The 11,482-nt window shown below is 41.1% G+C and overlaps 1 protein-coding gene across 2 annotated transcripts in view; it reads left to right on the top strand.

Moving 5' to 3' along the window:
• xkr5b (XK related 5b) overlaps nucleotides 1–10,118 on the top strand; it is an 11,819-nt gene extending 1,701 nt beyond the window's left edge. The window contains exons 2-13 of one of the 2 annotated variants that reach the window (XM_084724596.1): nucleotides 549–638; nucleotides 881–986; nucleotides 1,184–1,350; nucleotides 3,819–3,952; nucleotides 4,101–4,179; nucleotides 4,365–4,534; nucleotides 5,416–5,527; nucleotides 6,278–6,445; nucleotides 6,569–6,759; nucleotides 6,946–7,014; nucleotides 7,463–7,646; nucleotides 9,072–10,118. In XM_084724596.1, coding sequence (XP_084580722.1) covers nucleotides 549–638; nucleotides 881–986; nucleotides 1,184–1,350; nucleotides 3,819–3,952; nucleotides 4,101–4,179; nucleotides 4,365–4,534; nucleotides 5,416–5,527; nucleotides 6,278–6,445; nucleotides 6,569–6,759; nucleotides 6,946–7,014; nucleotides 7,463–7,646; nucleotides 9,072–9,751 — 2,150 coding nt within the window. In that variant the 3' untranslated portion in view covers nucleotides 9,752–10,118. Of the gene's footprint in view, nucleotides 1–548; nucleotides 639–880; nucleotides 987–1,183; nucleotides 1,351–3,818; nucleotides 3,953–4,100; nucleotides 4,180–4,364; nucleotides 4,535–5,415; nucleotides 5,528–6,277; nucleotides 6,446–6,568; nucleotides 6,760–6,945; nucleotides 7,038–7,462; nucleotides 7,647–9,071 lie in introns of both variants that reach the window. The other variant, XM_084724586.1, reaches the window with a different exon arrangement.
• The last annotated feature ends 1,364 nt before the right edge of the window (nucleotides 10,119–11,482 follow it).

Below are 11,482 nucleotides of genomic sequence, written 5' to 3'. Positions count from 1 at the left end.
ATGAGGTGATATAGAGCTGTGATAGGCCAACAACAATAACTTTATAAAATAATATTCATGTTAAATATTGCTTACCATTAAAATAACAGATAAATATGATTTAAATAAATAAATAAACAAACATCAGTACTGTGCAGTATCAGTCAGTTGCTGATTATTCTAGTACTGCTAGGGAACTCCTATTGTTGACATAAATGTTCCCCAGTTTGATCAATCTGAATCACTCCAAGCATCATTTTCTGTCTTTGTTATCAGTGTGTATTGGAAAACATACTATTGCTATTACCGATATATCAGTGACAGGCCCATAAAGGCCGATAATATCAGCCAACCAATATATTGGTCGGGTTTTAGTAAATAATAAAAAGTTATTATGAGTATCTGTTTTATGGTCCTACAATTCTGTGTGCAGGTGATGTTTGTCCAAATACGCACAATGTGATTTACCTTTTAATTTGTGATTCAAACTGTATTGCAGTTTTCTATAGCATTATTTTTGTATTTATTTGACTGAGTATACATATGTGTTTTTACCCCTGTTTCCCCAGTGATCTACTGCTTTGTGTACTACCTGTGGGTAGGTCACAACTACTGCTATGCCTATCTTGCTGGCTTCACTGCACTGTTCCTGCTGCCAGGTGAGACAACAACAACAACAACAACAAGATATCAATCTGTATTTACAACAGAAATATGTAATATGTGGTCCTCAATTACAGAGACAGATTGAATAACAATAGAGAAGATTCTGTTTATGTTAGTGTCACCAATGAGGGCAAATCAGAGTAGGATAGATAGATAGATAGATAGATAGATAGATAGATAGATAGATAGATAGATAGATAGATAGATAATGTTTGTTTTATTCTATGCTTCCCAGGTTGGGGTCCTCAGTGGCTCAGTTATCTGTGGTACCTGTCAGATGGACGCATCCGCAGGAAGTCTCTCACCTGGACACACATACTGCACCTGGGTATATTCAAAAGGTATGTGCAACAATGACAGTTTATACTAAAAGTGTGATAAGCTGAACATTTGTTTATGTTTGATCATTGTAGTGGTGATGGTGACATTCCTCTCTGTTTCTCTCTTTCTCTCTCTCTCTCTCTCTCTCTCTCTCTCTCTCTCTCTCTCCATCGATCTCCCACTTCGCCTCCTTTTCATCCATCTCTGGTCTTCACAGGCTGTGGGAGTGCATGACTCTGCCAGATGAGGATGTGTATGGTGAGATCATGCAGCAGGCTGATGCATCTGCCTTGCGTCTGTTTGAGGCCTTGGTGGTCACCCTCCCTCAGACACTGCTGCAGACCTATGTGCTCATCTGTACTGATATAGGAATCAAGTCTCCAGGTACACAGAGACTGAATGGGAGATGGAGAAAGTATGTGTGCAAGTGATGATTTCTATAATGGCACATATATTGTGTGTGCATACCTGCCAACACTCCCATTTTTCTGGGTTTCTCCACATGGTCATCTCCTGGCACCCTCCCATTTCATTGTTTACTATGATAACTCTGAACGGTTTTGTGTGTTTGCTAACACATTTGCCATATCAAGTCAATATGTGCATGTTTTGTTCAAAACATTTTTTTTATATTTGTTGTAAAACAATCATGAAGTCACCCATTGGCTTGTGAACTGCCATTCTGAAGCCCTGAGTTTTGCAGTATGGGGGTTGTCATCTTGTTTTTTTCTGCAACCAAAGCATGTGCAGTACCGACGAGAGTGTGAAGCTGTTCGGTGATGTACTCCGACTTGGATGGTGCTTGGTTTTGGCAAAAAGTAATGGTGGCCTGCCTGGCCGCAAAGTTTCTTTTATTATAGTTTAACACTAAAATATGTTTCTGAAAACATTTGAGGCGAGAAATAGGCACTGTAGTAACAGAAACTTGATCCATATTAAATCAGCACTTTCAAGTTTGACAGTTTGATCTGAGCTTCAGGAGGCTCAGATGGAAACCGGAGACACAATGGTGGCCACCTGGTTGTGATCTTTTTCACATTACAGCTAAACAGTCACTAGAAAATGTTTCTAAAACCATTTTAGCCAAGAAATAGACATGCAGTAACAGAATCTTGTTCCATATTTAGTCAGCATTTACTAGTTTGACAGTTTGATCTGTGTTTTGTAAGCCCTGTGTGATGAGCTGGATGGACTCACTGAGAGTCACCTGTCGGTAACCACACCCAAAATAACCTGCTTAATGGTCTGTTTTACTCTAAATGGGACTGTAATTTACAAAAATAGTGATTGTGACCATAAACCCATTGGAAAACTGATACAAAATCATAAATCAAGTGAGAATTAGACTTATTTTGCACAAAGTGTACATACAATTGGATGTGTTTTGGCAGCCCATTCAGTTGCTTCCTGCTGGCCATTAGAAAGAATGCAGGCTTAAGGCACTTCCACATTGGCTTCACTTTGCAGATCTGGAAGCTCTGTCCACTATTTATGACACGGTCTATAGTTCAAAACTTGTTTTTGCTGCCCTTGAGTGGCCAAGAAATGAGTTATTGCTTATTAGTGGTATCTGCTGGTCTTACATCAATGTCACTATCATATTCAGCTGTTTCTTTAGATGTTCATAACTGGTACTTTATTTATGGCAAAGAGCTCAGATATTCCCATCATGATTTAAGTTACAGGCACTGGCACTGGACTGGTTATCCAGTTCATCACTTCCTGCATGACATCTACACCACAAATATCTATACAACACAGCATCTATTATACGTTAGTGTATTGCTGAACATGCAATAATGGGGGAGTTGGCTCCTCTAATAGTCTGTATTGTCTCACTGCAGAACCACTCAATACTTCATGTCAATTGTGCAAATATCTTTTATCATGACTGTGATATTTTGGCAGATGCGAGTCATGCCTTCAGCATAGGCAGATCATAGCAGATGTAAAACTAGAAGGGCACTGCAGACCTCTGCCAAGACTACATGTCCTACCATGCAAACAAATCAGAACCCTCTTTGGCAGAGATATAGTGTCACTTTTTTCTCATAGTAACAAAGTTCCTGCAGTTCCTCTTATTTCTACAGAACATTTTAGTTTTACGACCCACAGTTTTGTTTCAGTCACACTGCTCTCATAAGCTTTCTCGTAAGCTTTATATCTCCATTAGGCATCTATAGGTCTGATAAACCCACTGTACAGCCCAGCACTTAATGGCAGGCAAAGTTAATGACTATCTGATCGATGCCAGATATTTCCCCCAGGAGCTGGTAGAGATCAAAAACACATCTGAAAGAGAGTGAATATTGGACTTACCCCCATTTCGACCACTGAAGTGGGTCAGACAGATTTTTCACTTGCACGACTCACCCAACAGAAATGAGCTGATTTATTTAAACTTAAAGTCTATTTTTTGACAATAGGGACACAAATGCGAGGCTTCTGCCCAGTAAAAAGGCAATGACAGCGTATTTTATGCACATTAAGTAACCTAGCTGGAACAGAGTGTGCTGCTGAGCCAGAGAGCAACTCACTCTGCTCTGGTTTAATCTCACAGACTCTCCCTTCACTTTACCCAGCAGCTGAGATACAAGACACAAGAACTTCTTGCACTTTTTCTGCAGTATTCTCGTTGGCAAACTGTACATTTACTGCCACTTGACAACTTCACTGATAAACTTTAATCCATGAGCTCTCATCGCTAACACCTGCCTGCTCTGAGCACAGCCACCAACCAATTCTCTGTCTTGCAGCAGGCTTATATCAGCCATTACAATGTATTATTATTATCATTATTTTTATTATTATTCACATTTCTTTTCCTGCCTCCTTCCTGCCCCCCCCCCCAGCCTCGGTGTGTTTTGCAGTGTGTTTGTTGTCTCTCGCCTGGGCCTTGGTCCTCTATGCAAGAGCCTGTTCACTCATTAGACCGGGACATCTACAAATGACCCCTGCTGCCATTCTGTGTCGACTGCTGTGGAGGGTGAGCATATTTAACAGCCTATATATACTGTATATCAAGATAACAGTATCAGGATCAGTACGGACACATTCATGTGCCTGTGTTTGATACGGCATGAGTGTGTGCTTCGGCTTTGCTTGTGTGACAGGTCTTGTCTCTTTGTCTGCAGGTCAGTATGTTGGGATCTCGATTTGCTGTTCTCATGCTCTTCACACGAATCTTCAAACAATGGATCCTGGGAGTCATCGGTAAGCCTGGAAGCCAAAGCCTCACCTCAGAGCTCCCATTTGTCAAACAGTCTATTATCTGCTGGATTAGGATGTGATTGATTTTTCAGCTAAATACATTTGACTATTGTTGGTTGAATGAATAATTTTGTCTGAAACAGTGTGTTTGTGTCTATATTATTATCGTTTATGTGTGTCTGTGTCAGGTGTGCACTGGCTGGGTGCAACTTTCTGGATGGTGTCGCAGCAGACTGATATCATACGTTCAACGAGCCGATGGAGAATCTTCAACCTCGTTCTGGGAGCCGTTCACATCTTCCTTTTCCTGAATGTGAAGTACGGTCAATCCCGATGCCGCATGGCTGGCTTCTACCTGGTATGTGTGTGTTTTTGTGGTCAGTTCATAACTGTGTGTCAGAATCTGTGGGCAGGGCCACTAACAAATACAGAAACACTGACACACAACATCTGAGAACATAAAAAAACATTTGAGACCCTAAAAAAGTTATTTGGATGAAACAAGTTATGGAGTGAAAGATACAGTTGACATTTGAACATTTGAATTCTACTGGAGACCAAACCCTCCACTAGTTCTCGGTTTATGCAGTCTGGCCACATGCCAAAAATGTACACCTGTAATTTTGTAATTTGCTTTGGATAAAAGTGTCCATCAAATGGCATATCTAAGATAATAATGTAATGCATTAAAAATGCAACAGCTGAATCAATGTAATCTCTCAAATGACAATCAAATTTACAGTAAGCATGATAAAAAAAAGAATTACAAGACTGTGAGACTGATACTGATTTCAGTTGTGGGAAAAGCTAACCATAGGCAGCAGGGTGGTGCAGTGGTTAGCACTGCTGCCTCACAGCAAGGAGGTCCTGAGTTCAAATCTCCCAGCCAGTGGGCGGGGTTTGTGGCTGGGGCAGGGCCTTTCTGTGCGGAGTTTGCATATTCTCCTTGTGTCCGCATGGGTTCTCTCCGGGTACTGCGGCTTCCAGTCCAAAGACATGCAACATGATAGGTTAACTGGTGATTCTAAATTGGTGTGAATGTGAATGTGAGTGGTTGTTTGTCTCTACGTATATGTCAGCCCTGTAATGAACTGGTGACTTGTCCAGGGTGTCACCTGCCTCTCGCCCAAAGTCAGCTGAGATAGGCTCCAGCCCCCCAGAATCCTTAAAAGATAAGCGGTTACAGACAATGAATGAAAATCTAACCATCTTCCTGTGTTTCTGTCTGTCTGTCTTTAGGTCATGTTCATAGAGAACGCTCTTCTTCTTCTGGCCTCCTCATGGTTGTTTACCATGGTGTCCTGGGATACTGTAGGAATCCCAGCTGCAGTGTTCTGTAGCTTCCTCATTGGTGAGACACACAGCCGCACTCTGTACAACAAGACTAAAGGGCTAAGAATGATAACTATAATAATAACCATAAATATATTGTTTTAAAAATTGTTCTAAATCAAGTGAATGGCGGAGTCCACACCGCAGCTATAACAACTACAATTGTGAACAATATCGTTGGTACGACTTTCGGACCAATTTGATAAATGATAGAAACGCTGACAGCCAATCAAATTCTCCCTGACTTTACAGGCTATTGTCTACAATTTATTAATGCTTGGAAAACCTAATGTTAGGCTGCAGGTTAAAAGTTGTTGACTCATGCAGAAGTATACTTTTTGAATTCTCCTAACTCCTCCCATCTTTGTAAAATTTTGTGAATTCATGTCTTTCTGGCTTTTCTTTTTGTTTCTCTGTGCAGTAACAGCTCATCAATATCCATTTTCCTGACCTGTCAGTACAGCTGTAGCACACTGCATGTTCTATTTACAGAATGTGATTCTTCTTCAGTGTGAATGCTCACGTCATTATTGTTATAGTTATTGTTGTGGTTATCGTTTTTGGTGTGGACGGCCCTTGATAGTCTACAACTATGTGAGCTACTCTATGAGGCTGCAAATATTTATTATCACTAAACATAAAGTACATCTGAGGCATGCACTTTCTCAAGTTTACTTGATCTTGTTCATTTCAACTTTTTCATTTTTTCAAGTCCTCCCTGTTTCTCTTCCATTTACCTGTCCCTCTCTCTCTCTCTCTTTCTCTTCAGGAGTGATAGCTCTGGTGCTGTACTATCGTTTCCTCCACCCTAAATCCTTTGAGATTTTCCAGAGTATACGCCACAGGGGGATAGGTGGAGCCTGCATGGAGCGTGGATCTACACTGTCATTGGAGGAGAAAGTTACACCCACTTTCCATCGCCATGCAACACTCTCTGGTCTGTCTGTCTGTCTTTTTGTCCATCGATCCATCTGTCTGGTCTGTCTACCTGTCTGTCTATCTATCCATCCATCTATCTATCAGTTATCATTATAATGACTGTGGTCGTTAATCTAATCAGGAGGCGGGACCCTCATGGATCTCCCTATCCAATGGGAGGGCTGGAAACATCACCACTGGCTGCTGATTCGCTTGGCCATGAAGACAGGGGATGTAACCAGGATCTGGTCAGCGTATGGTGAGGGGGGACTGGCCGGACTGATGGGTCTGTCTGAAGAAGTTCACTCCCCTGATGACTTTCATGTCCCTCGGGTTTGTTGCATTCCTGTTGTTGACTGTTTTGCTTAGAAGAACTATTGGTTTTGTAATGAGATTAAAAAGTATCAATTTCATTCAGTGTGTACTTGCTACATACGTCCTTCCTACCATGCAGTCTATGGGTGATGTCTTTCAAGATTATGTGAAAGGTTTTTTGTTGTTTCTGCTGTGATTTGTCAGATTCCACCAGTTCAACCACAAATTCCACAACCCGCTCCTCAGCCAGCTCCACAGCCAGCTCCACCACAGGTGACTCAGGCTCCACAGACAAGATCTTTGTTTAATTTATCTACCGCCTTTAAATGATCTATTGTGGTGATTGTGAGACTCTGTTTTTAAGGTTTGCAGCCTGCCATGCTGTTGGCTAGCTCTGTGTACAATGATACAAGTAAAAAACAAAAGCTGAAACTTATTTACCAACCACTCAATCTCAGTTTTCACCTTCTTTCATCAGTAACCTGCATGTTGTCACATGGATTTTTTTTAGCAATGGCACCAGCAAATATAAAAATATATTTATGTTTGCCCTTAATTATATTCCTCGCTGAAATGTTATCCTTGTGATTTTTTATAAGGTTTTACCCAGCTGACCGACAAAAAAAAACAAACAAACCAAAAACATGACTGCTCGAGTTGAAGAATCTCAGTCAACTCAGGGGTCTGCAGTCTGAGGCTCAGCTGTTTGTTTTGTTCCCAGGTGACAGAGGTGGTCCAGCCACCAAAACCAGCTCCATCCACAGTCATAGCCAGACCAGTAAGAAAAGCCCCACCCACAACAATCCAGGACATAAGAAGGATTCCAGAGATTATTCCCGTCCAGGAGGTGATTCCTGAAGAGGCCACAGAGGAAGAGTCCAGCGCAGCAGCATCAGAGGAAAAAGGTTGGATGAACACTGAACCCTGCCACTGCACTGCTTAAAAACACACACTCAGTGACCACAGATATATAAAATACTCTGAATCTTTTGAACTATTGTAGTAAAAATGATCATGTTCAAAGTACCCACTGATGTATGATGATACATGATGACATGAATGGATCATCCTGGTTTGTTATAATGTTAATACATCAAATTGACTGTTGCATTACAGACAAGAAAACAGCATTATTAATACCCAGCATCACTCATTTTTATCCATTGAGTGAACATTTTGATGAGGTACCATGTGTTCTGCTCCATTTATTGTGCAGCTTTAACATAACTGTTTGTCTACCCAGACAGCACAACAGTCTGCACTGCCCAGTCCTGCATCTGTGATCATAGTCTAACCCTGAAATAATTGCTTTTTTGGCCACTTGGGGGCAGTAGAAACAAGCTGTGAACTCTAAATTGAACTCTAAGGGAATTGACATTACTTCATTGATGTGGTGTTGTTTGTTTACACATTCAGCAGTTGCAGAGCAACATTATCATTCATTTAGAATCTGCTATTTGGTACTGAGCAAGTAGTGTACAGTTTTTTTTTATGAAAACAGCAGCCTTCTGAAGCTGAAAATAACTAACATGAGAGGAGGGAGACTCAACTAAAACAGCTTGAGTTAAACTTAGGTATGCACCGATGCCAATACCAGCATCGGGTATTGGTCTGATACTGTCCTCACGTACTCGTACTCATAGAGTACGGAAAAACACCGCTGCCACCAGTCTGTAACCCTCTTTTCTTCATAATAAGCCACTACAACTTGTCTTTGTGTACTTATTCTTCACCAAAACGGCCTGACAGCTCAGGACACGCAACTTGAGGTTCACAGCAGGGTCAACAAAAGTGTTGCACACATGGCACCACACTCATACCTGTCCCCCCTAAACAATGACAGGTAGGAACTAATTAGCTCTTAGACAAGAGGGACATGAAGAAGAATCTTGAATACTACACAGGTAAATGTTAAATTAAATATTAGTTAAATAATAATGAAATAATTATCATATATAAGAGTTGAAATATGGCTGCTTCAGGTTTAAACAGCAAATTTGAATTTTGAAAATGTCAGAAAATGTCATGTCAACATCCTCAGTCACCCCCAAAAATCACTCCAATATTGTCCAAATTGGCTGAGCAGTTGCTGAAATATTGTCCATATAAATGATTATGACACTTTCTTCTCACGGATTATGCAAATTAACCAACACATGCAAGTTAGCATCCAGAAGTCTCTAAATGCTGGTGTCCCATACTGTACATTTCTAAGATAAAATTCCACCCTGCTGGCAAGTAAACTATATAAGTAATTAATCCCTGTATTTTTTTTTTGCACTGCTTTAAATATATTTGCCTTTTAATTCAATATGATTTCATTTTCAAAGGTGATGAGGAGTTTCAGAGCGCCGTTTATGGCTCACCAACACTTTCATCTCCACGGCAACAAGGAAGCCTCCGCCACATCGACAGCAACGCCGGGACCCTGACCGAAGCCTCATCCTCTGTGGGTTCCCTGGACATCAAGACTCCAGGCTGGTCACCTGAGCGACGTTCCCCTCTCCTGATTGGTTCCCCAGAGAAAAAGCCAGCATTACCTGGAGAGTCCAGCACCACACTGTATTTCAGTGCGGATGCACAGTCTCCCTCCAGTGGGAGCTACCTTGGTTGGGGCTCTGAGTTGTCGCCCATCTCCACCTATAGAAGCCCCTACCGGATCAGGGAGGCTCGTTTTGTCACATCCACCCCACGACTGGAGCCTCATGCTGGAGCTGAAAGTCCAGGCCTCGCCCCTGTTGTTGTCATCCCTGCCACTCCTACACCTGGTGCAACACCAGGTGGAACCCCTTCTGCTTCGACCCCTGCTGCTTCTACACCTGCAGCTTCTACACCTGGAGCTTCTACACCTGCTGCTTCAACACCCGCTGCTTCAACACCCGCCACTCCTGGTGCTACAACTCCTGGTGCTACTACGCCCAGTACTCCGATCATTCCACTCACTCCAGTCATCTCCCACGCTCGCAAACAGATGGTCCAGTTTGTGGAAACTAGGGAGCGGGCGGTGTAAAGCAGGTGGGGGTAAAGAAGAGGGGAAATCTGGGGTGGGCACTGATACATTTTTCAATTTAGCAGTTAAGGATATACATGAATTCATGCATTAACTAAATTGTGAATGGCTTGGTGAGGAGTGAGAGGGCAAGTTCAGCTCAGTTCATCAGGATCTGCAGTACAATGTAAAATGTTTTTCCACTGATGTGCAGATACATGGGGCAAATTTGCAGAAAATGGGGGTGTACTGGTAACACAGTGGCAAAGCATTTGTCACCCACTGCAATTCTTGAAGGGATAGTTTGGATTATTTAATGTGGAATTGTGTGAGGTATTTGTTTACAGTCAGTGTATTGCTTGTGTCTGGCAGTCAGCATGCCTGCAGTTAGCCACTGAAAAAAGGCCCATTTTTTTAGGTGGCTTAACTACATTTTGCTGCTGATTCTGTCCACACATACATTTCTCAGCTTCCTACAATGGTACTCCTGCTGTTTCTTCAAACTGGGGACATGCCAACCACCATCTAAAGAAGGTAATATACTGACTATGAATAAGTACGTCATACAACCCCACTTCAAATAATCCACACTGTCCCTTTAATAGCGGTGTGCCAGGCGATAGTCTGCCATCTACTGAGGCCGCAAGAGGAGTTAGCTGTGGCAAAACAGGTGTACAAGGGAACTGGCCATTTTTTAATGAAAATATACTGTGGATCCATATTTACAGAAGATTGGATCAGGGTTACTCATCAAAAGAAAACACAGATAAACATTTACAGGTGCTAATGAATGTGGGGCAACACTTTCATTCATTTAGATTAGGGCTGAACAACGCGCATCATATTGCAATTATGTCTGATAGATGCCACAATTGTAGTGGGAATAGTGATTTTTGCATTTAATTTTGACTGAAAGAGTATAAAAATCTTTACCAAACAAGCTTGATCCCTTACTGGAGAATATCACCACAATGCTTCATTTATAATGTTATGTTGTGAATTATTTTACCTTTATCAAATAATTGCACCTCCTGCAATTTGGATCTTGCACTGGGCAATATTGAGATTTCAATAATATTTTGATTCCTTGTTCAGCCCTAATTTAGATAAACCCCTACACTTTGTAATTTTTAATTATTCGAAACTATCCACAGAAAGCTTAACGCAGTCAAGTGTCTCGCTTATTCAGGCAATGCAGTCAGCTGAGGTTATCTCCAAAATTTAGGAACAAACTAATCATTACAACAAAATCATTTTATGATTTGAAATCATGGAGCATAAACAATCATGTGAATCAAGGCAAAGTTATTTAAAAAATAGTTGGAGCTCAATGAAGAAGAATTTTCTAAATGAATCAGTTTAATTAAACTAGTAAACAGTAAACAAACATGCCGTCCACCAAGCTGCTGAGCAGAATCGCCAACGCCATTCTCTTTTTTTAAAATTAGTCTGATTCAATGAAACCAATGATCTGTTATGAAATATATAAATAATGCATACTTATGCAAATGCAAACGTACATTCAAAGTCATCATTGTTATTATGCTAGCGAGTGCTTTAGATGATGTTTAACGTCCTGTCCAGCTTTCAGGAACCCATTCATTCATCCAGTCATATGGTTTAGTACCTGGTTGGTGTTTACACACATTACTAACACACACACACAGACATAGAATTCCTATTTACAGCCTGTAAAATAGTCACATCTGTTCATTGACGTGTTTGTTTTTATTTTCATGAAACTATCAGATA

The sequence above is a fragment of the Lutjanus erythropterus genome, chromosome 1 (genome assembly GCF_056507025.1).
Source record: "Lutjanus erythropterus isolate fLutEry1 chromosome 1, fLutEry1.hap2, whole genome shotgun sequence".
NCBI lineage: Eukaryota > Metazoa > Chordata > Actinopteri > Lutjaniformes > Lutjanidae > Lutjanus > Lutjanus erythropterus.
The sequence above is the reverse complement of the archived record's forward strand: the minus strand, read 5'-3'. Positions and strand labels throughout refer to the sequence as shown.